The 25,560-nt window shown below is 43.6% G+C and overlaps 2 protein-coding genes across 4 annotated transcripts in view; one reads left to right on the top strand and one right to left on the bottom strand.

Moving 5' to 3' along the window:
* TDRD9 (tudor domain containing 9) overlaps nt 1-25,560 on the top strand; it is a 395,302-nt gene that overhangs the window by 26,271 nt on the left and 343,471 nt on the right. The gene's annotated exons all lie outside the window — the stretch shown is intronic.
* On the bottom strand, nt 576-17,059 carry RD3L (RD3 like). Of its 2 annotated transcripts, none has more exons than XM_077266640.1 (4): nt 16,802-17,059; nt 16,303-16,375; nt 15,816-16,128; nt 576-1,636 (listed from the first exon to the last, which is right to left on the bottom strand). In XM_077266640.1, exons 3-4 carry the CDS (start codon nt 16,112-16,114, stop codon nt 1,345-1,347), a joined length of 591 nt encoding a protein of 196 aa, XP_077122755.1. In that variant the 5' UTR covers nt 16,115-16,128; nt 16,303-16,375; nt 16,802-17,059; the 3' UTR covers nt 576-1,344. The 2 variants fall into 2 exon arrangements, with proteins under 2 accessions (XP_077122755.1, XP_077122751.1); XM_077266636.1 differs by having other exon boundaries at nt 578-1,636; nt 16,303-16,482; nt 16,802-16,944.

Below are 25,560 nucleotides of genomic sequence, written 5' to 3'. Positions count from 1 at the left end.
GGTTGTCATGCCGACACATCGGTGACCCGCGATCACGTGACTTGAGTCACAGGTGTGCGTATTTCCGGCGCAATTGCTGGAAGCGCCATTCAGCGTTTGACAGCGGCATTTAACTAGTTAATATCTGCGGGTGGATCGCGATTCCACCCGTGGCTATTGCGTGCACGTCAGCTGTTCAAAACAGCTGACATGCCAGGAAAGATGTGAGCTCACCGCTGGAGTCCGACATCGGTGTACTATTATGACTGATGTTGGTAAGGGGTTAAATCCGTTTTTTACGTTAAAGGGGTTATCCGGCCTTGGGGTGCAAGGGTTCTCCACATGACAGACTTGTGCATACGCACTGTCAGGATTCTTCAGTATCGGGAGCAAGCGGTCATGCAAGTGTATTGAGCGAGGCTGGACATGTCTAGTTGGCACATGAGCGCATGTATGCAAGGTCATGTCCGCTGGCATCAGAGAGTCCTATGAGTATGGACTATGAGAATAACTGAGTAGTCTCAAAGAGTGGCTGCAGACTTGTACCCAAAGGCTGGACAACCCCTTTAAATGTAAGGTTTTTATTTATTTTTTTTCTGCTAATGTTTTTACTTTATTTTCATATCATGAGCTACCGATGTATAAAAATATACCAAGCATTGAAATTGTGCTATTTCCACACTGGTCACTTCCGTTGTGAAGGGAATGGGAGCTTTAACAACTCTTATTGGGAATGGTGGATCCTGTGATATTAACTTTGTATACCAGCCTGTGATGATAATGAGACTTCTGAAAAGTCTTTTGAAAAACAAAAAACCAGTATGAGGCTAAAGTAGCCCCAGTGACCAGTTTGAAAATTGCAAGATGTATCTATTTGTATGATGGGGAAAAAAAGGCATTTTTAACTAATGAGCTGCCAGCCTAGCTTGAGTATAATGCATATGTGGAAAATACATTTATACTGTTTTGAGTTCTGAGGAAAAACACACATCTGTTGCTATAAAGTATATGTTTCACTGTTTGTCTACAAAACATCAATTGTTATCTGCACCTACTTGCATATAAAAATTACAGGAATGTCCGTTGTACGGGAACACAAAAATCACTTACGGGTACAAAATATAATCTCTATAGGGTCATACAATGTACATATAGTCTATCTGTAAAAATAGCTACAATACCCCACTGAAAATAGGATTGCTTAGTATGTTTTCTAGTAATAAATTCTGCATAGAAGTCTTGGCTGTACATGCTGCTCCTTTATAAAAATCTGCATTGTCACGCAGTGCTCTGCAACCGGTAGCAGCTGGAGGTAGCAGATCTCTGGTGATGGAAGTGATTGGTCAATGAACCCTAACCCCTGCTCTAACCCGACGGGTAGTAATAGGGCAGGTTCCAGATTCGATGTGAGAACGTTGGGAACAAGCTTTGTGTATTCCTGTCTACATAGCTGGATACGGTCGGTATCTCCTCCTTGTGTAGGCTCGAATCGCCTGCCATTGTGAAGTTAACGGGGCAGTTTGCGTTCCACATGTCCAGCAGCTTCACCTGTTGGCTTTCTCTTTCCAAGGAACTCAGGAAATCCTTCAGGACTTGCTTGAATATATAGACAATTTCCCAAGGCAGCACATCATTCTCTGCCAAAACTTCTCGAAATCTGTGGGCAAAATATGTGGTTAATTACTTTGTAGCCAGCATTTCTCTGCTTATAGGAAAAATGATATTGTAGCAAGACCCAGTAGCTACGATAGGTTATTTCTTGCCCAACTTCCGAAGCACAAATCTTTTTGAGAACCTCTTTTTCTCACCTTTCACGACACATCGAGAGCTTATCTACAGCATTCCAGAATGCTGTAGATAAGCCCCTGATGCCGGTGGGCTTAGCTCACCTTAGATTTTGGATGTGACAGGTTCCCTTTAAAAATACAGTAATTGTGTGTAAGGGCAAAATCCAACAGAATTAATAGGAATTGGACCAACGCACAATCCGAATTCATCATGGACAGAAAAATTCTATCCGCTCCGATCACTGCTTAAAGACCGCCGATACAACTTTTAACAGCGGCAGTTAAGGAGCCTTATTCTTCAGCGCCACTTTTTAACGGCGCTGAGAAATAAGTGTATAGCGCCCCCCCAGCGTTGGAAAATCTCTGGGGTCTTGGCTAGCTACCCGGGGGTAGCTGAGACCCCGGAGAACATGATTCGGGTCGGTTTTTACTGTCCCTAGTCACGTGTTGCTGTTATGCACCAAATAACGGCGATCACAAAAAAAGTAGTGTTTTTTTTTTTTTTTTAACCCTTCACCCCCGGAGCTTTTTTCGTTGTTTTTTTTTCCTTTTTCGCTCCCCTTATTTCCAGAGCCATTACTTTTTTTTATTTTTCCATTAATATGGCCATGTGAGGGCTTATTTTTTGCGGGACGAGTTGTACTTTTGAACGATACCATTGGTTTTACCATGTCGTGTAACAGAAAACAGGAAAAAAATTTCCAAGTGCGATGATACTGCAAAAAAAGTACAATCCCACACTTGTTTTTTGTTTGGCTTTTTTGCTAGGTTCACTAAATGCTAAAACTGACCTGCCATTGTGTGAGTCATTATGAGTTCATAGACACCAAACATGTCTAGGTTCTCTTTTATCTAAGTGGTAAATAAAAATTCCAAAGTTTGCTAGAAAAGAAAAAAATAAATTGCCCAATTTTCCGATACCCGTAGCGTCTCCAATTTTCGTGATCTGGGGTCGGTTGAGAGCTAATTTTTTGCGCGCCGAGCTGTCGTTTTTAATTATACCATTTTGGTGCAGATACGTTCTTTTGATAGCCCGTTATTGCATTTTAATGCACTGTTGCGGCGACCAAAAAAACCTTAATTTTGGTGTTTTGATTTTTTTTTTCTCGCTACGCCATTTAGCGATCAGGTTAATCCTTTGTTTTTATTGATAGGGTGATTCTGAATGCGGCGATACCAAATATGTGTAGGTTTGATTTTTATTTTATTTTGATTTTGATTGGGGCGAAAGGGGGGTGATTTGAAATTTTATATATATATTTTTTTATATTTTTAAACATTTTTTTTTTTTTTTTAAATTTTGGCATGCTTCAATAGCCTCCATAGGAGGCTAGAAGCATGCGCAACTCGATCGCCTCTGCTACATAGAGGTGATGCACAGATCACCTCTATGTAGCAGAAATGCAGGGTTGCTTTGAATGCCGACCACAGGGTGGCACTCAAAGCAATCGGCCATCAACAACCATAGAGGTCTCAAGGAGACCTCTGGTTGTTATGGCAATGCACCGATGACCCCCGATCATGTGACGGGGGTCAGCGGTGCTAGCACTTCCGGCCGCGCCCCGGGAGGGCTAGTTAAATGCCGCTGTCAGCGTTTGACAGCGGCATTTAACTAGTTAACCCCTTAAGCCCCAAGGGTGGTTTGCACGTTAATGACCGGGCCAATTTTTACAATTCTGACCACTGTCCCTTTATGAGGTTATAACTCTGGAACGCTTTAAAGGATCTTGGCGATTCTGACATTTTCTTGTGAGATATTGTACTTCATGTTAGTGGTAAAATTTATTCGATATAACTTGCGTTTATTTGTGAAAAAAACGGAAATTTGGCGAAAATTTTGAAAATTTCGCAATTTTCCAAATTTGAATTTTTATGCCCTTAAATCACAGAGATATGTCACGCAAAATACTTAATAAGTAACATTTCCCACATGTCTACTTTACATCAGCACAATTTTGGAACCAAAATTTTTTTTTGTTAGGGAGTTAAGGGTTAAAAGTTGACCAGCAATTTCTCATTTTTACAACACCATTTTTTTTTTTTTTTAGGGACCACATCTCATTTGAAGTCATTTTGAGGGGTCTATATGATAGAAAATACCCAAGTGTGACACCATTCTGCACCCCTCAAGGTGCTCAAAACCACATTCAAAAAGTTTATTAACCCTTCAGGTGTTTCACAGGAATTTTTGGAATGTTTAAATAAAAATGAACATTTAACTTTTTTTCACACAAAATTTAATTTAGCTCCAATTTGTTTTATTTTACCAAATGTAACAGGAGAAAATGGACCCCAAAAGATGTTATACAATTTGTCCTGAGTACGCCGATACCCCATATGTGGGGGTAAACCACTGTTTGGGCGCATGACAGAGCTCGGAAGCGAAGGAGCGCCATTTGACTTTTCAATGCAAAATTGACTGGAATTGAGATGGGACGCCATGTTGCGTTTGGAGAGCCACTGATGTGCCTAAACATTGAAACCCCCCACAAGTGACACCATTTTGGAAAGTAGACCCCTAAGGAACTTATCTAGATGTGTGGTGAGCACTTTGACCCACCAAGTTCTTCACAGAAGTTTATAATGCAGAGCCGTAAAAATAAAAAATCATATTTTTAGACAAAAATGATCTTTTCGCCCCAATTTTTAATTTTCCCAAGGGTAAGAGAAGAAATTAGACCACAAAAGTTATGCAATTTGTCCTGAGTACGACGATACCCCATATATGGGGGTAAAACACTGTTTGGGCGCATAGCAGAGCTCGGAAGGGAAGGAGCGCCATTTGACTTTTCAATGCAAAATTGACTGGAATTAAGATGGGACGCCATGTTGCGTTTGGAGAGCCCCTGATGTGCCTAAACATTAAAACCCCACACAATTGACACCATTTTGGAAAGTAGACCCCCTAAGGAACTTATCTAGATGTGTTTTGAGAGCTTTGAACCCCCCCAAGTGTTTCACTACAGTTTATAACGCAGAGCCGTGAAAATAAAAAAAATTTTTTTCACAAAAATTATTTTTTAGCCCCCAGTTTTGTATTTTCACAAGGGTAACAGGATAAATTGGACCCCAGAAGTTGTTGTCCAATTTGTTATGAGTACGCTGATACCCCATATGTGGGGGGAACCACTGTTTGGGCGCATGGCAGAGCTCGGAAGGGAAGGAGCGCCATTTGGAATGCAGACTTAGATGGATTGGTCTGCAGGTGTCACGTTGCATTTGCAGAGCCCCTGATGTACCCAAACAGTACAAACCCCCCACAAGTGACACCATTTTTGAAACTAGACCTCCCAAGGAACTTATCTAGATGTGTTGTGAGAACTTTGAACCCCCAAGTGTTTCACTACAGTTTACAGCGCAGAGCCGTGAAAATAAAAATCCTTTTTCCAGGACGTCCCTCCTGACAGCACCCAGGAGGACGTCCTCCTCCTCCTTGCTGGGACAGGAAACACACGAGAGTTCAAATATCCGGTACCTCCCACCGATCCTCAGTGTTTTTCCTGTCCCTGCACGGAGGGACACACGTAGAGAAGCAGCACATGCTTACCGAGCTCAGGGGGATCGAGCGGTTTTCCAATCCTTTCCCCTGTCAAGCAGCTCAGGGTCGAAACTCCCCGGAGGGGAGTCCCTCTACCCCAGAGGCCCGGAGTGGACGATACTCCGGGATTGAACCGCTCCTCCCGGTGGGGAGGCTCTCGGTTCAGGACGCAGCAGGATCCGGCCTCCGTTCTGCAGAGCACGCAGTCCCGGAGAGATTACAGACAGGGAGGCTTCCGGGTGTAAGGTAGCCGCGTCACTTCCGGTATCGGCAGAGCCGGCGGAACGTCACTTCCGGTGGCGTTCGATTCAGCGGGGAGGCAGACGCTCCATATGGGAGCACACTGTACAGAGCGGTCGCTACGTTCTTTGCATCCAGCATCTGCAGTGGCCACACCGTCTGCCAGGATCGGCTGCCAGGAGCGACGATGGAAGATAGAATCGACGAGGAGAGGGTAAGACTGCCTGGAGCAGTACAACCTAAGCCCCGTAACCTCCTCATATTTCCCCGCCTATTACTCCCTATCTTACATCTCCTAGGATAAGGGAAACTCCGCTGTTCCCACTGTTACAGCTAAAAGATCGGGAAAAGCTAATATGAAGAGCGCCAGATGTCCTTTATGTCATGCTAAGCTCCCAGAAGCCTATAACAAAACCCTCTGTGCCTCATGTACCTCCAAGGTCATGAAAGATGAACAGACAACCCTGTTTTCCGAGATGAGATCCCTTATAAGGGATGAAGTACAGGCCTCTATATCCAGCCTGTCGCAGTCTCGGCCCGCCAGTCCCATACCCGGTCGTAAGCGTCCCAGGCGGGAGGAAATACAGGGGGAACCTGATTATTCATCAGAGGAAGATTCCGAGCTCAGGGATTCGCTCGCAGAGGAAGAAGGTGAAATAGTGGAGAATCAGGAATTAGCCAGGAAGTATCTATTTCAATCTGAAGAAACAGATGGTCTCGTACATGCTGTTAGGAGTACTATGCAGATAGAAGACACATCTAAACCTCAGTCCAGGCAGGACTTGATGTTCGGGGGTCTAGTGGCACGAAATTTGACTGTATTTCCTATAAGTGAGCATATCAAGGCCATGATCCTAGAGGAGTGGAAGGAGGCCGAACGCCGTTTGGTACTATCCCGCGACTTTAAAAATCGATTACCATTTGACTCTGAGGAAGCCAAGCTATGGGACGAGGTCCCTAAAATCGACGTCCCGGTTGCGAAAGTCACCAAGAAGACTGCTATACCCTTCGAGGACTCCTCTAGCCTTCGTGACCCAATGGACAGGAAGGCCGATATATTACTTAAGAGGGCTTGGGAATCTTCCGCAGCCCTGATCAAAACAAACATTGCAGCCACTTCGGTGGCAAGGTCAATGTACATATGGATGGGGCAGCTGGAAGTGCAGCTATCCAATAAGACACCTAGAGCAGATATACTAAATTCCCTTCCTTTAATGAAATCGGCAACGGCCTTCTTGTCAGATATGACAGCGGAATCAGTTAGATTTGCAGCTCGTAATAGTTCCTTATCTAATGCAGCTAGGCGAGCTGTGTGGTTGAGGTCATGGTCTGGCGACAACGCCTCTAAATCCAAACTCTGCTCTATTCCATTCTCGGGACAGAGAGTGTTTGGACCTACTTTAGACACTATCCTTGAATCAGCCAGTGATAAAAAGAAAGGATTTCCTGAGGACAAAAATAAGCGTCCTCAGTCCTTTCGGAGAGGCTTCTTCTTTCCCAAGAAACAGTTTGAGCCTAAAGGTCAGGGTCGGGCCAGTAGAGGATCCTTCAGAGGCTCCCGTGGACAGAGCTACAGGAACAGAGGTTCCTTCTTTAACCCTGCATACAAGAATAAATCACTATGACGCCACAGGCATCGGGGGGAGGCTTCGGAGGTTCGCAGAAAACTGGGCTCAGATCACGCAGAATCAGTGGGTTCTCAGCATTGTCTCCAGGGGATACAACATAGAACTCTACGCTCCTCCCCCAGAAAGGTATATTACACCAACTATCGTCACTGCAGATTCAGCTATTCTAAAAGACTTACAAAACATGCTCAGAACCGAAGTAATCATTCCGGTCCCTCACTCAGAGATAGGAACGGGTCACTACTCCTCCCTATTCACTATCTCACGGCCATCGGGCGACACTCGCACGATCATAAACTTAAAGCCGTTAAATGTCTGGGTAAGATACAAAAGGTTTCGCATGGAGTCTATCCGCTCAGCGATTCAGCTAATAAATCAGAACGCGGTCATGTGTACCATCGATCTAAAGCGGGCTTATTACCAGGTCCCAATACATCCCATGTCTCAAAACCTTCTAAGGTTCGCAGTAAAACTACCAACCCGGACCTGCCACTTCCAATTTCAAGGCCTTCCCTTCGGGCTGGCCTCTGCTCCGCGCATCTTTACGAAGCTTGTATCAGAAATGGTGGCATTTCTGAGAAGACAAGGAATCATAATAATCCCGTACCTGGACGATTTCCTTTTAGTAGCAGATTCAGTGGAGATCTTGGAAGTTCACAGAAATCAAACGATAGCAACGATGGAACACCTAGGCTGGGTAATAAATCGGCAGAAGTCCAGCCTTCTTCCAGACCAAAGAGTAACCTACCTAGGGGTGCTTTTGGACTCCAGTCGCAGAATATCCTGCTTACCGGAGGGCAAAAGAAGAATAATTCAAGATCGAGTCAAGTACCTACTGGAGCATCGAGCTTCTATAAGGATGGCTATGCAGGTCATCGGCCTTATGACAGCTTGCATCCCATGTGTAAGGTGGGCTCAGGCACACTCAAGACGTCTGCAACGACAAATCCTGTCGGTATGGGATCGCCGAAAATCTTCACTAGAGGCTACATTGAGGCTGACGGGTCCAACTCGAAGATCTCTCCATTGGTGGACTCGCACAAAAAACCTAGAAGTGGGCGTTCTATGGATCTCCTCACCTTATGTAGTCATCACTACAGACGCCAGTGCATGGGGTTGGGGAGCTCATCTACAGGGCAGAATCTTGCAAGGCAAGTGGCCAGAAAGCATAAAGAACAGATCATCAAATTTCAAAGAGCTGTACGCTGTATGGCAGGCGTTAAAACACAATCGCCCTTTCCTACTAAACCAGCACATAAGAATTTTCTCCGACAATATAACGACAGTCTCATTCCTGAATCATCAGGGAGGACCAAGATATCAACCTCTGCAAGATTTAGCAGAGGAAATCTTCAGCTGGGCCGAAGACACGATACTCTCCCTAAAAGCTATCCACCTAGAAGGTTCTCAGAACATAGTAGCAGACTACTTAAGCAGACAAAAATTGTGTCCAACAGAGTGGGAACTGGACCAGAACATTTTTCGGCAACTATGCTTTCGTTGGGGAACTCCCAGCATCGACCTCTTCGCAAGCAGAAGGAACTCGAAGACTCCAAGATTCTTCTCTCTGAACCCATCGGATTTTCCAGAAGGGGTAGATGCTCTGAGTCAGAAATGGAACCATTCCCTCTCATACGCCTTCCCACCATTGGCGTTAATTCCAGCTGTCCTTCGGAAGATCAAGGAGGATCAGACAACGGTCATCTTAGTAGTTCCGTATTGGCCAAAGAGGAGTTGGTTTCCAGTGCTGGGAACACTAGCAATGGACAACCCAGTCATTCTGCCTGCCAGCGGAAGAGTCATCCACCAAGGTCCAGTCTATCACCCAGATCCAAGCAGACTCTGTCTTTCAGCCTGGATCCTGAGAGGATCATCCTGAAGTCCAAAGGCCTATCAGACCAAGTCATATCTACTATACAAAGCAGCAGGAAACCGGTTACATCAGCCATATACCAGAAGATTTGGAAACGTTTTTGTTCAGAAAGTGGCAGGTCCGATGTTGCATCAGGCTCACCGGACATTCCGGTTATCTTGGACTTTCTGCAGAAAGGGTTCAACTCGGGGCTTCGACCTAGCACATTAAAAGTACAAGTGTCAGCGTTAAGTTCTTATCTAGACTACCCATTAGCATCACACCCATGGATAATACGCTTTATTCGGGCCACCCAGAGAATGCGTCCCACCATCCGGCACTTGTCCCCAGCCTGGGACCTTAACCTTGTTCTTAGAGCACTATGTAAAGGTATTTACACTCCGGGTGATGATATGCCGATAGCTACTCGCACTCGGAAAATGGCCTTCTTGGTTGCGATCACCAAGGCTAAAAGAATTGGAGAAATTCAGGCGCTATGTATCAGAGATCCCTACCTACAAATCAGGGAGGATAGCCTAATACTGAAATTAGACCCAGCTTTTGTACCAAAGGTAGCTTCCACAAAAAATAGGAACCAAGAAATAATTCTCCCTTCCTTTTGTAATAACCCCTCCAACGAGAAAGAAAGGGCTCTGCAATCTCTCGATGTTAGGCAAGGAGTGTTAGATTATTTACAGGCCACAAACTCCTGGCGTATAGATTCTAACCTTTTTATTTTATTTGGGGGGAAAAATAAGGGTAAGAAAGCCTCTAGAGCCTCTATCGCCCGTTGGATTACTGCGGTAATCTCTCACGCCTATCAGTCCGAGGGTTTATCCCCTCCTCCAGGTTTAAAAGCCCATTCTACCCGGGGGGTGTCTGCCTCTTGGGCTGAGCGTGCGGGAGCTACCATAGAGCAGATCTGTAAGGCCGCTTCTTGGGCCAGGACAGACACTTTCTGTAAACATTATAAGCTTGATGTTATGTCTGGTCAGCACACGGCTTTTGGGAGGAAAGTCCTCCAAGCGGTAGTCCCACCCTAAGGAGATGATCTGGTACTTCTCCTGGGTGCTGTCAGGAGGGACGTCCTGGAAAATCGGTATTAGTCTTACCGGTAATTATGTTTCCAGGAGTCCATACTGACAGCACCGGTAGTTCCCTCCCATATCTATTATAAATTACATATATATATATTCAGAGTTATGTTATATATATTCTGTGTATTGAGTTTCAAATATTAAAATTTTTATTTGCATCATTCCATGAGTTGGTCCTTGTTACAACACTGAGGATCGGTGGGAGGTACCGGATATTTGAACTCTCGTGTGTTTCCTGTCCCAGCAAGGAGGAGGAGGACGTCCTCCTGGGTGCTGTCAGTATGGACTCCTGGAAACATAATTACCGGTAAGACTAATACCGATTTTTTTTCCCACAAAAATGATTTTTAGCCCCCCAAATTTTTATTTTCCCAAGGATAACAAGAGAACTTGGACCCCAAAAGTTGTTGTCCAATTTGTCCCGAGTATGCTGATACCCCATATGTTGGGGTAAACCCCTGTTTGGGCGCACGGGAGAGCTCAGAAGTGAAGGAGCACTGTTTTACTTTTTCAATGCAGAATTGGCTGGAATTGAGATTGGACGCCATATCGCGTTTGTAGAGCCCCTGATGTGCCTGAACAGTGGAAACTCCCCAATTCTACCTGAAACCCTAATCCAAACACACCCCTAACCCTAATCCCAACTGTAACCGTAACCACACCCCTAATTCTAATCCCAACCCTAATCCCAACCGTAAATATAATCTAAACCCTAACCCTAACTTTAGCCCCAACCCTAACCCTAACTTTAGCCCCAACCCTAACCCTAGCCCTAGCCCTAACCCTAGCCCTAATGGGAAAATGGAAATATATACATTTTTAAAATTTTATTATTTTTACCTAACTAAGGGGGTGATGAAGGGGGGTTTGATTTACTTTTATAGCATTTTTTATAGCGGATTTTTATGATTGGCAGCTGTCACACACTAAAAGACGCTTTTTATAGCAAAGTTTTTGCGTCTCCACATTGAGACCTATAATTTTTCCATATTTTGCTCCACAGAGTCATGTGAGGTCTTGTTTTTTGCGGGACGAGTTGACGTTTTTATTGGTAACATTTTCGGACACGTGACAGTTTTTGATCACTTTTTATTCTGATTTTTGTGAGGCAGAATGACCAAAAACCAGCTATTCATGAATTTCTTTTGGGGGAGGCGTTTATACCGTTCCACGTATGGTAAAATTGATAACAGTTTTATTCGTTGGGTCAGTACGATTACAGCGATATCTCATTTATATCATTTTTTTTATGTTGGCGCTTTTATACGATAAAAGCAATTTTATAGAAAAAATAATTATTTTGGCATCGCTTTATTCTGAGGACTATAACTTTTATTTTTTTGGTTATGATGCTATATCGCGGCTCTTTTTTTGCGGGACAAGATGACGTTTTCAGCGGTACCATGGTTGTTTATATCTGTTTTTTTGATCGCGTGTTATTCCACTTTTTGTTCGGCAGCATGATAATAAAGCGTTGTTTTTTGGCTCGTTTTTTTTTTTTCTTACGGTGTTCACTGTTGGGGTTAACTAGTGGGACAGTTTTGTAGGTTGGGTCGTTATGGACGCGGCGATACTAAATATGTGTACTTTTATTTTATTTTTTTTATTTTTTTTTTAGATAAATGTATTTATGGGAATAATATAAATATATATATATATATATATATATATATATATATATATATATATATATATATATATATATATATATATATATATATATATATATATATATATATATATATATATATATATTTTTTTTTTACACATGTGGACATTTTTTTTTTTTACTCTTTTACTTTGTCCCGGGGGGGACATCACAGATCGCCGATCTGACAGTTTGCACAGCACTGTCAGATCGGCGATCTGACATACAGCCTTACATACAGGCTTACCAGCGCCTGCACGGCACCCGGAAGTACTCCCTGCAGGACCCGGATGCAGCCCCGCGGCCATTTTGGATCTGGGGACTGCAGGGAGGAGACGCTCGGTACAAGGTGAGTACATCGCCTTGTACCGATCGTCTCAGGGAAGCCCGCAGGGAGCCCCCCTCCCTGCGCGATGCTTCCCTGTACCACCGGTACACTGCGATCATGTTTGATCGCGGTGTGCCGGGGGTTATTGTGCCGGGGGCGGTCTGTGACCGCTCCTGGTACATAGTGCCGGATGTCAGCTGCAATAGTAAGCTGACACCCGGCCGCTCTCCCCCCGTGAGCGCGGTTGATAGCGCTGGACGTACTATCCCGTCGGTGGGAATTAAGGCCCACCCCACCTCGACGGGATAGTACGTCATATGGGATTAAGTGGTTAATGGGCGCGGGCGGATCGCGATTCCGCGCGCGCTCCTTGCGCGCACATGTCAGCTGTACAAAACAGCTGACATGTCGCGGCTTTGAGGTGGGCTCACCGCCGGAGCCCACCTCAAAGCGGGGGTTCTGCCAGCTGACGTACTATTCCGTCAGCTGGCAGAAAGGGGTTAAATATAAATTTTTCCTATTCATTTCTCTCTCCTCTGATGCAATCTAGCATACCAGAGGAGAGAGAAATGGGGTCCCCCAGGTCTCCCTGTCATCTTCCTGTAAGAAAATGGCAGGCGCATGCACAGTGCGCCCGCCGAGGTCTGCCTGGCCGGTACCCGGCAGCAATGAGTTTTCCTATTGGATAATTTTGATCACTGTGAGAGACCCTAACACAGTGATCAAAATTATAAAAAGTAAATTAAACCCCCCTTTGTCACCCCCTTAGTTAGGTAAAAATATATATATATTTTTTACATTCTTTGCAGTTAGGGTTGGGGCTAGGGTTGTGGTGTTGGGGTTAAGGCTGTATTAGTGTATTTGCACACGTTGCTGATTTCCTGCGGATCCGCAGCAATTCTGCTCAGATTCGCTGCAGATCTGCAAGTGATTTACAGTACAATGTAAATTAATGGGAATAAAAATGTTGTGCTAAAGGTGCAGAAAATTCCGCACTGAAAACGCAGCAGATTGGAAAAAAAGCACCATATCAATTCTTTTTGCGGTTCTGCTGCGTTTCTGCACCCATTCCATAATAGAAATCCGCAGGGGTAAAAAAAACGCATGAAATCCGCAGCAAATCTGCAAAAAAAAAAAAAAAAAAGCACAAAATCCGCAAAAAAACGCAGATTTTGACCTGCGTTTTCTGCCAAGAAAGGCAGAATCTGCACAGAAAATTCCACAGTCAAATCTGCAAAGTGTGCACATAGTCTTATGGTTAGGTTTTGGATTAAGGTTAGGGGTGTGTTGGGGTTAGGGCTGGAGTTAGAATTGGGGGGTTTCCACTGTTTAGGCACATTAGGGGGTCTCCAAATGCGACATGGCGCTCGCCATTGATTCCGGCCAACTTTGAGTTCAAAAAGTCAAACGGTGCTCCCTCCCTTCTGAGCCCTGCCATGCGCCCAAACAGTGGCTTTCCCCCACATGCGGGGTATCTGCGTACTCAGGAGAAATTGCACAACAAATGTTGTGTTCCATTTTCTCTTGTTACCCTTGTAAAAATAAAGTTGAGCTAAAGTAAATTTTTTGTGAAAGAATTTAAATGTAAATTTTTTCCTTCCACATTGCTTTAGTTCTCGTAAAGCACCTGAAGAGTTAATAAACTTCATGAAAGTGGTTTTGACCGTGGCCTAGAGGTGTGCAGTTTTTAGAATGGTGTCACTTTTGGGTATTTTCGGTCATATTGACACCCCCCCCCCTTCCCCCCTCCAAAATCACTTCAAATGTGTGGTGGTCCCTAAAAAAAAAAAAAAAAAAGTGTTGTAAATTTTGTTGGAAAAATTAGATCAACTTTTAGCCGTTATAGTGTCCTAACTAAAAAAAAAAAAAAAAAAAAAATTGTTCTCAAAATTGTGCTGATGTAAAGTTGACATGTGGGAAATGTTAACTATTTTTTGTGACATGACTCTGATTTAAGGGCACAAAAATTAAAAGTTTTAAAATTGCTAAATTGTCCAAATTTCCTTCGTTTTCTTTATCAAACGCAAGTTATATCGAAGAAATTTTACCACTAACGTGAAGTACAATATGTCACAAAAAAACACTCAATCACCGGGATCCGTTGAAGCGTTCCAGAGTTATAACCTCATTAAAGGGACAGTGGTCAGAATTGTAAAAGTTGGCCTGGTCATTAAGGTCAAAATTTGCTCTGTCATTAAGGGGTTAAACCATTTAAATGGGTCAGTCGTTTCAGCAGGAGATTGTAGAGAAACAGTTTGCTTGGCATGGCAACTGGGGGCCTACTTAAAGGGGTATTCTTATCTCCAAGATCCTATCCCAATATGTAGGAGAAGTAATAATAGCATATTAGCAAATACCTCCAATTAGAAATGTGGTGTAGTTTTTCTGATTTGCTATGTCTTTCATGTGCAGGAATTGTAGTAGCTTAGGTATCCGTGGATACTACCATTGATATAGTGACAGCTAGTTGTTAGTGGTCGTAATCATGGATACCTAAGTTCCATCAATGCCTGCACATAAGGAAAGAGACATTTGCCAATCAAAAAACTATACTACATTTCTAATTGGAGGTATTCGATAATGATATAACACTTACTACATATTAGGATAGGATCTTGGAGATGGGACTACCCCTTTAAGGCCTCCATGGCTTCCATCTTGGTGTTCCTTTTGAAGCCCATGCAAAGATTCATCAATGGAAAAGTTTAAAACAAAAATGTAAGAGTTGCAGAGAGAACCTGCAGACGCCAATTTTTTTCTTTACCCTCGGCTGAGCGAGCCCTTTTACTGATCTCTGAGCTTATTTATGACTACATCAAGGTTTTGCTCATCTTTCTGCTCTGGGGTCATAAACTTCCACCTGATGAAGACTGTACTTTTGTCGAAACGCGTTGTGTCTAAACATATCCGGTGTCAGAGCTTCCTTCCAGCGCTCCTGTGACCGATTTCCACTACTCAGTCCTGCTTCTATCCTGCTTTGGAGGTGTTCGGCTGGAGCCGTGGTGGTACTCGACACCCCCATCACTCCTTGGGCTGCCTCCTCAGCGCTCCTACATGACCGCCTTTACTGACCCTGCTGTGGTTATAAACGGCACAGAGAAAAGGATAAAGGAGCCCAACAGCTGATTATTACTGCCCAGACCACCTCCATCACTGCAGCTTTATATGGGGTCTCTGTACAGATTTTTAAAAGCCAACTGGGGAACTATGCCACTAGGATGACTAGTCCAAGAGGCTGGTGCCTGGCTGCTTCTCCCTGCCCTGCTTCCTTTACCTGACCGGTCTCTTCCTGTACACGGCTGCAATTACAGATAGTCTCTGATTCCTGCTGCCCGTGATTTGGCCATCATAAATTTGCAAACAGGTTAGAAGAAGTAAAAAAAAAATGTTGTTTTTTTTTTTTAATCTATCCTTTAGATAATGTAATCCCTCTAAAGCATTTAGTTTGACTTTCTACATCCCTTTGTCTTGTACATGTGGTTGAAACACTATGAATAATGACTGCAACACTCTGGCAATGCAGCTAAAGCTACAGAAATGTGCAAAAAGTTATTTTTAAAGTCATTGGAGGACTTTGAAGTTTTTTTTTTTTTTTTTAGGGTTGCATCTGCCTGACCATAAAGTGAAATGCATGTTTAATAAACTCCCCAGATATCACATTAATCATTAGTTAATCTTTTTTTATTTTTATCAGCGAGGTAAAAATAAGTGGGGTTACCTGCTCAGCACGGTCCCTGTATGGCACGGCTGGATCTGGGAGCACAGAACCTCCAGCTGTTTCTGCTCCGTCACGGGGATGCTCGGCTTCAAGCTGTAATCATTTCTCAGCCAGTTATAATCTGCTCCCATCTTCTGTCCCCTCTGCTCGTTCTCGATCTCGTGCAGCAGTCGCTCACGTTCTCCCAGGTGCCATTGCAATTCCCTTAATAAAGTCTTGGTCACCACCTCCGAGCCCGGGTATTGCGTGGACTTGTCAGACTCTGCTTTGGACCATTTTATCCAACCAAAGAAAGGCATTTTATTTTTCGATGCTGGAATTAAATTTCACACACCGAATTAATCACAAGTTACAATCTCAATCAGATACTATATAATTTTTGCAATTTTTCAGACTATTATTTTTTTAATAAAAATGCATCAAATTGGAGATGGTACTGAATAACCAAGAAATGCAGAAAATAAATGCCTCTTGCTTATAGTCTTACCTTTTATTCCCACGCTGCTGGATGTTCTTTGTTCTTTAGTCCTGGACTTTTCTTAAAGGGCTTGCAAGGACGCCTGTTAAAATGAGGGATGTGACGTTTCATTAGAGTCCAGTAGACGATCTCCCCTTTATGTCCGGGCTATCGCTGCCTTCTTGACACCATAGAGGGATGGAAACCTGGCTGAGGACATCTGACAAGATTAGTGGCTGGCTGTGCACTAACTGCATCTGCTGATGTGCAAGCCCTTAAAGTTGGACGTGTCATGTGACCTCGTTTCGCCCATATATATTTTTTGTTTCCCTCCCCCAAGAATCCACTGAGTACTCATATAAAACTTGCAGTGCAATGGAATCTTTAGTTTTTAAGGCTAAGATCTCTGTTTGCAATGTTTGGTTACAATGCAGGCAGCGTAAGGATAATGGCACAGTCCTCAGAGGTCTAGCACTAAGACATAGAAGCATGCACAATGCAATACTGAATGCAAAAAATAAGTACATACCATTAAGATGCCAGGGCGGAAATGAATGATCCTCTTTTTAGCACGTAGACTTGCATGTAGGACAAATCGCTTGTTCATGTCCTGGCGATTTTGTGTGCACTAAAGGTCGCTGAAGCAGTTTTTTTCTTTTCCCCCTCCTTTTTTTTTTTTTTTTCTTTTTATCCCTCTTCCGTTTCAGTTCTCCAGTCTCTTTTTATTAGTCTGAACCCCAGGCATGAGGAGACAGCTCCCTCTCCTTACTTCCTTTCCGAGATGACTGGTTTTACAGCTTTGATTTTTCTCATCATTGTTGGATTTTTTTTTCCTTCTCCCTTTTATCCCAGAGATGTTGGATTGTTGGCTGCGTTAATGTGCCCTAGATGCCATAGAACACAACACATGACGCGCATGGTAGATATTATACACTGGAAACATTCAGATGTCAACACTAATAATGCTCAGCTGGAAGGTTTTCACATTGCATTGTATATGGTACTATGAGAATGTGGAGGAGCTTGCCACGTAATGACACAACTGTCTTTGCAAATTTGAAGACAAATTAAAAGCATGACTTCTTACCACCTTTCATTCTGTGTTTATTTTTTCCTAGCTATTAAAATGATACGAACGGTGAAAAATTTGTATATCTTTGGCAGAAAAGCTATATTATTCTAAAAGCCTTAACCCCTTCCTGACATCAGACGTACTATCCCGTCGAGGTGGGGTGGGCCCGTATGACCGCCGACGGGATAGTACGTCATCATCGATCAGCGGCGCTCACGGGGGGAGCGCGGCCGATCGCGGCCGGGTGTCAGCTGCATATCGCAGCTGACATCCGGCACTATGTGCCAGGAGCGGTCACGGACCGCCCCCGGCACATTAACCCCCGGCACACCGCGATCAAACATGATCGCAGTGTACCGGCGGTATAGGGAAGCATCGCGCAGGGAGGGGGCTCCCTGCGGGCTTCCCTGAGACCCCCGGAGCAACGCGATGTGATCGCGTTGCTCTGAGGGTCTCCTACCTCCCTCCTCGCCGCAGGTCCCGGATCCAAGATGGCCGCGGCATCCGGGTCCTGCAGGGAGGGAGGTGGCTTACCGAGTGTCTGCTCAGAGCAGACACTTGGAAGCCTGCAGCCCTGTACAGCAGATCGTCGATCTGACAGAGTGCTGTGCACACTGCCAGATCAATGATCTGTGATGTCCCCCCCTGGGACAAAGTAAAAAAGTAAAAAAAAATTTTTTCCACATGTGTAAAAAAAAATAAAAAAAAATTCCTAAATAAATAATAATAAAAAAATATATATTATTCCCATAAATACATTTCTTTATCTAAATAAAAAAAACAAAACAATAAAAGTACACATATTTAGTATCGCCGCGTCCGTAACGACCCAACCTATAAAACTGCCCCACTAGTTAACCCCTTCAGTAAACACCGTAAGAAAAAAAAGAAAAAAAAACGAGGCAAAAAACAACGCTTTATTACCATACCGCCGAACAAAAAGTGGAATAACACACGATCAAAAAGACTGATATAAATATCCATGGTACCGCTGAAAACGTCATCTTGTCCCGCAAAAAACAAGCCGCCATACAGCATCATCAGCAAAAAAATAAAGTTATAGTCCTGAGAATAAAGCGATACCAAAATAATTATTTTTTCTATATTTTAGTTTTTATCATATAAAAGCGCCAAAACATAAAAAAATGATATAAATGAGACATCGCTGTAATCGTACTGACCCGACGAATAAAACTGCTTTATCAATTTTACCAAACGCGGAACGGTATAAACGCCTCTCCCAAAAGAAATTCATGAATAGCAGGTTTTTGGTCATTCTGCCTCACAAAAATCGGAATAAAAAGCGATCAAAAACGGTCACGTGTCCGAAAATGTTACCAATAAAAACGTCAACTCGTCCCGCAAAAAACAAGACCTCACATGACTCTGTGGAGCAAAATGTGGAAAAATTATAGGTCTCAAAATGTGGAGACGCAAAAACTTTTTTGCTATAAAAAGCGTCGCTGGTTTCACACTTGCGTTTTTGTCTGCAGCGTTTTTTGCACAAAAAAAGCATGCGTTTTTTCCCTATATTTAACATTGAAAACGCATGCGTTTTTTTTGTACGCGTTTGGTCGCGTTTTCAAACGCATGCGGTTTTTTTCTGCATGCGTTCATTTTCAGAAATACAACCTGCAGTATTTTCTTGCGTTTTTAAGCACATGCGTTTGTTTGCGTTAAAAACGCATGCATTTTTATCGAAAAAAAACAGAAAACACACTGAAAAGCCACCCACCACCATCAAGGTGATAAAGGGATCCAAACCCTAACCCTAACTCTACCCCTAACCTCACCCCTAACCGTTTAATGAACATTTTCTGACAGTCATAGTGCCACGTATTTCAGTGCCACGTATTTCAGTGCCACGTATTTCAGTGCCACGTATCACGTATTTCAGTGCCACGTGTTTCAGTGCCAGGTATTTCAGTGCCACGTATCACGTATTTCAGTGCCACATATTTTAGTACCACGTATTTTAGTACCACGTATTTCAGTGCCACGTATTTCAGTGCCACGTATTTCAGTGCCACGTATTTCAGTGCCACGTGTTTCAGTGCCACGTGTTTCAGTGCCACGTATTTAAGTGCCACGTATCACGTATTTAAGTGCCACGTATTTCAGTGCCACGTATTTCAGTGCCACGTATTTCAGTGCCACGTATTTCAGTGCCACGTATTTCAGTGCCACGTATTTCAGTGCCACGTATCACATATTTCAGTGCCACGTATTTCAGTGCCACGTATTTCAGTGCCACGTATTTCAGTGCCACGTATTTCAGTGCCACGTATTTCAGTGCCACGTATTTCAGTGCCACGTATTTCAGTGCCACGTATCACGTATTTCAGTGCCACGTGTTTCAGTGCCACGTATTTAAGTGCCACGTATCACGTATTTCAGTGGCACGTATTTCAGTGCCACGTATTTCAGTGCCACGTATTTCAGTGCCACGTATTTCAGTGCCACGTATTTCAGTGCCACGTATCACATATTTCAGTGCCACGTATTTCAGTGCCACGTATTTCAGTGCCACGTATCACATATTTCAGTGCCACGTATTTCAGTGCCACGTATTTCAGTGCCACGTATTTCAGTGCCACGTATCACGTATTTCAGTGCCACGTGTTTCAGTGCCACGTATTTAAGTGCCACGTATCACGTATTTCAGTGCCACGTATTTCAGTGCCACGTATTTCAGTGGCACGTATTTCAGTGGCACGTATTTCAGTGCCACGTATTTCAGTGCCACGTATTTCAGTGCCACGTATTTCAGTGCCACGTATTTCAGTGCCACGTATTTCAGTCACGTTTAGGGTTAGGGTTAGGGGTAGGGTTAGGGTTAGGGTTAGGGCTAGGGTTAGGGCTAGGGTTGGAGGTAAAGTTAGGGTTAGGGTTTGGATTACATTTACGTTTGGATTAGGGTTGGGATTAGAATTATGGGTGTGTCAGGGCTAGGGGTGTGGTTAGGGTTACCGTTGGGATTAGGGTTAGGGGTGTGTTTGGGTTAGGGTTTCAGGTAGAATTGGGGAGTTTCCACTGTCCAGGCACATCAGGGGCTCTCCAAGCGCGACATGGCGTCCAATCTCAATTCCAGCCAATTCTGCGTTGAAAAAGTAAAACAGTGCTCCTTCCCTTCCGAGCTCTCCCGTGCGCCCAAAAAGGGGTTTACCCCAACATATGTATTATCAGCGTACTCGGGACAAATTGAACAACAACTTCTGGGGTCCAAGTTCTCTTGTTATCCTTGGGAAAATAAAAATTTGGGGGGCTAAAAATCATTTTTGTGGGAAAAAAAAAGATGTTTTATTTTCACGGCTCTGCGTTATAAACTGTAGTGAAACACTTGGGGGTTCAAAGTTCTCACAACACATCTAGATAAGTTCCTTGGGAGGTCTAGTTTCCAATATGGGGTCACTTGTGGGGGGTTTGTACTGTTTGGGTACATCAGGGGCTCTGCAAATGCAACGTGACGCCTGCAGACCAATCCATTTAAGGCTGCATTCCAAATGGCGCTCCTTCCCTTCCGAGCTCTGTCATGCGCCCAAACAGTGGTTCCCCCCCACATATGGGGTATCAGCGTACTCAGGACAAATTGGAAAACAAATTTTGGGGTCCAATTTATTCTGTTACCCTTGTAAAAATACAAAGCTGGGTGCTAAAAAATCATTTTTGAGAAAAAAAATAAAAATTATTTTCACGGCTCTGCGTTATAATCTGTAGTGAAACACTTGGGGGTTCAAAGCTCTCAAAACACATCTAGATAAGATCCTTAGGGGGTCTACTTTCCAAAATGGTGTCACTTGTAGGGAGTTTCAATGTTTAGGCACATCAGGGGCTCTCCAAACGCAACATGGCGTCCCATCTCAATTCCAGTCAATTTTGCATTGAAAAGTCAAATGGCGCTCCTTCCCTTCCAAGCTCTGCCATGCGCCCAAACAATGGTTTACACCCACATATGGGGTATCAGCGTACTCAGGACAAATTGGCCAACATTTTTTGGGGTCCAATTTCTTCTCTTACCCTTGGGAAAATAAAAAATTGGGGGCAAAAAGATCATTTTTGTGAAAAAATATGATTTTTTATTTTTACGGCTCTGCATTATAAACTTCTGTGAAGCACTTGGTGGGTCAAAGTGCTCACCACACATCTAGATAAGTTCCTTAGGGGGTCTACTTTCCAAAATGGTGTCACTTGTGGGGAGTTTCAATGTTTAGGCACATCAGGGGCTCTCCAAACGCAACATGGCGTCCCATCTCAATTCCAGTCAATTTTGCATTGAAAAGTCAAATGGCGCTCCTTCCCTTCCAAGCTCTGCCATGCGCCCAAACAATGGTTTACACCCACATATGGGGTATCAGCGTACTCAGGACAAATTGCACAACAATTTTTGGGGTCCAATTTCTTCTCTTACCCTTGGGAAAATAAAAAATTGGGGGCAAAAAGATCATTTTTGTGAAAAAATATGATTTTTTATTTTTACGGCTCTGCATTATAAACTTCTGTGAAGCACTTGGTGGGTCAAAGTGCTCACCACACATCTAGATAAGTTCCTTAGGGGGTCTACTTTCCAAAATGGTGTCACTTGTAGGGAGTTTCAATGTTTAGGCACATCAGGGGCTCTCCAAACGCAACATGGCGTCCCATCTCAATTCCAGTCAATTTTGCATTGAAAAGTCAAATGGCGCTCCTTCCCTTCCAAGCTCTGCCATGCGCCCAAACAATGGTTTACACCCACATATGGGGTATCAGCGTACTCAGGACAAATTGGCCAACATTTTTTGGGGTCCAATTTCTTCTCTTACCCTTGGGAAAATAAAAAATTGGGGGCGAAAAGATCATTTTTGTGAAAAAATATGATTTTTTATTTTTACGGCTCTGCATTATAAACTTCTGTGAAGCACTTGGTGGGTCAAAGTGCTCACCACACATCTAGATAAGTTCCTTAGGGGGTCTACTTTCCAAAATGGTGTCACTTGTAGGGAGTTTCAATGTTTAGGCACATCAGGGGCTCTCCAAACGCAACATGGCGTCCCATCTCAATTCCAGTCAATTTTGCATTGAAAAGTCAAATGGCGCTCCTTCCCTTCCAAGCTCTGCCATGCGCCCAAACAATGGTTTACACCCACATATGGGGTATCATCGTACTCAGGACAAATTGCACAACATTTTTTGGGGTCCAATTTCTTCTCTTACCCTTGGGGAAATAAAAAATTGGGGGCGAAAAGATCATTTTTGTGAAAAAATATGATTTTTTATTTTTACGGCTCTGCATTATAAACTTCTGTGAAGCACTTGGTGGGTCAAAGTGCTCACCACACATCAAGATAAGTTCCTTAGGGGGTCTACTTTCCAAAATGGTGTCACTTGTAGGGGGTTTCAGTGTTTAGGCACATCAGGGGCTCTCCAAACGCAACATGGCGTCCCATCTCAATTCCAGTCAATTTTGCATTGAAAAGTCAAATGGCGCTCCTTTCCTTCCGAGCTCTGCCATACGCCCAAACAGTGGTTTACCCCCACATATGGGGTATCAGCGTACTCAGGACAAATTGTACAACAACTGTGGGGGTCCATTTTCTCCTGTTACCCTTGGTAAAATAAAACAAATTGGAGCTGAAATAAATTTTGTGTGAAAAAAAGTTAAATGTTCATTTTTATTTAAACATTCCAAAAATTCCTGTGAAACACCTGAAGGGTTAATAAACTTCTTGAATGTGGTTTTGAGCACCTTGAGGGGTGCAGTTTTTAGAATGGTGTCACACTTGAGTATTTTCTATCATATAGACCCCTCAAAATGACTTCAAATGAGATGTGGTCCCTAAAAAAAAATGGTGTTGTAAAAATGAGAAATTGCTGGTCAACTTTTAACCCTTATAACTCCGTCACAAAAAAAAATTTTGGTTCCAAAATTGTACTGATGTAAAGTAGACATGTGGGAAATGTTACTTATTAAGTATTTTGCGTGACATATGTCTGTGATTTAAGGGCATAAAAATTCAAAGTTGGAAAATTGCAAAATTTTCAAAATTTTCGCCAAATTTCCATTTTTTTCACAAATAAACGCAAGTTATATCGAATAAATTTTACCACTAACATGAAGTACAATATGTCACGAGAAAACAATGTCAGAATCGCCAAGATCCGTCAAAGCGTTCCAGAGTTATAGCCTCATAAAGGGACAGTGGTCAGAATTGTAAAAATTGGCCCGGTCATTAACGTGCAAACCACCCTTGGGGGTGAAGGGGTTAAAGGGAATCTGCCAAGTTAAAAATGGTATCTGATCTGCAGGCAGGATGTAATGATCAGATTGATATAAGTTTTACTGAGTCCAGTGGGTGGTCCAACTCTGTTTGACAGTCTACCCCCTGACTGCAAGCAGAGATAGCTGTCAATCACTAGTAGGACCGCCCACTGGATTGCTGTATACCCAAAACACCAGGGATTTCAATGAATAAAATCCAAGTCACTGAAACTTCTCCAACAAACCTCTTATATAATTCTGCTCAGATTCTCCTTCTCTGTATCATGATGTCTACAGACCAAACTACATATGCAGCGTGACCTGTTCCTTTTAATTATTGTGGTCCTTGTAATTTCAACAAATGTGGCATTAATCAGTTCTACAAGTGAAGATAAGAAACTGTAATGCATCTCAATGGAGAAATGTTACTTTCTGCACTTATGAGCCACTTCCAATCTACTGCCTGCTAATCTCATCATATAGTCTGAAAAATTGCTAATATCCATCTCTTCTTGAGCAATTCAGAAAGTCTATGAAAGGTAGTCTGTCACTACCAAAACTGAATTAAAGCTAATCTGTAGTACAGGGTCTAGTTTTCAATTTAGTTACCAAAAAAATAAATGAGGGTGCACTAAACGATCAGTGCGCTGTTTTGCCACTTTGTTGATTGACGGTGCCCAGAGCCCAGTGCAATCACTTTCTGAACTAAGAAATGAGTTATTCGCACACATTCCTCTCTCCAGTTTTATGCAGTTGCCACAGTGAATAAGTGTTGTGTGTGGCTGCAGCAGACAGCGAGTTCTGTGGCTTCTGAACATGTGCTACATGGACACCAGGGATTCCTGTCTGTGGGTGCAGTGTATGGGAATATGGGATCTAGCAGCAACTCAATAGCTCAGAGAACTGAGAATTAAAGTCTAGCCTGTAGAAAGGATAACTGATGTAAAATGATGGCTACTAGTCATATAATGGCCTGATTTAGTGTTTTCTCATGTGCACACACTTACGACAAGTCACCTGAAATAACAGGTACGGTTTAACCCCTTCCCGACCTGTGACACAGCGTATGCGTCATGAAAGTCTGTGCCAATCCGACCTGTGACGCATATGCTGTGTCACAGAATGATCGCGTCCCTGCAGGCCGGGTGAAAGGGCTAATTCCAATTTCACCCGACCTACAGGGACAGGGGGAGTGGTACTTCAGCCCAGGGGGGGTGGCTTCGCCCCCCATGGCTACGATCGCTCTGATTGGCTGTTTCACTTTCAACAGCCAATCAGAGCAATCTGTAATATTTCACCTATGAAAATTGGTGAAATATTACAATCCAGTCTTGGCCGATGCTGCAATAGCATCTGCCATGGCTGGAGACCCTGATCTGCCCCGCCACCGATCTCTCCGTCCTGCCATGTCCCATGCTCCCCTCCGTCCTCCTGTCCGCTCCCCCGTCCTCCTGTCTGCCCCCCCGTGCTCCGATCCCCCCGTACTCCGATCGCACCCCCCCCATACTTACCGAGCTCCCATGTCCCTCCCGGTGTCCTCGGTCTTCTCCTTGGTCGCCGCCATCTTCCAAAATGGCGGGCGCATGCGCAGTGCGCCCGCCGAATCTGCCGACCGGCAGATTCTTTCCAGGTACATTTTGATCGCTGTGATAAGTTCTATCACAGCGATCAAAATAAAAAAAATAGTAAATAAACACCCCCCTTTATCACCCCCATAGGTAGGGACAATAATAAAATACAGAAATTTTCTTTTTTCTTTTTCCGTTAGGGTTAGGGGGTAGGGTTAGGGGTTAGGGTTGCACTTAGGGTTAGGGTTGCACTTAGGGTTAGGGTTGCACTTAGGGTTAGGGTTGCACTTAGGGTTAGGGTTGCACTTGGGGTTAGGGTTGCACTTGGGGTTAGGGTTGCACTTAGGGTTAGGGTTGCAGTTAGGGTTAGAATAAGGGTTAGGGTTAGAATAAGGGTTAGGGTTAGAATAAGG

Source organism: Ranitomeya variabilis, chromosome 1 (genome assembly GCF_051348905.1).
Source record: "Ranitomeya variabilis isolate aRanVar5 chromosome 1, aRanVar5.hap1, whole genome shotgun sequence".
Lineage (NCBI taxonomy): Eukaryota > Metazoa > Chordata > Amphibia > Anura > Dendrobatidae > Ranitomeya > Ranitomeya variabilis.
The sequence above is the reverse complement of the archived record's forward strand: the minus strand, read 5'-3'. Positions and strand labels throughout refer to the sequence as shown.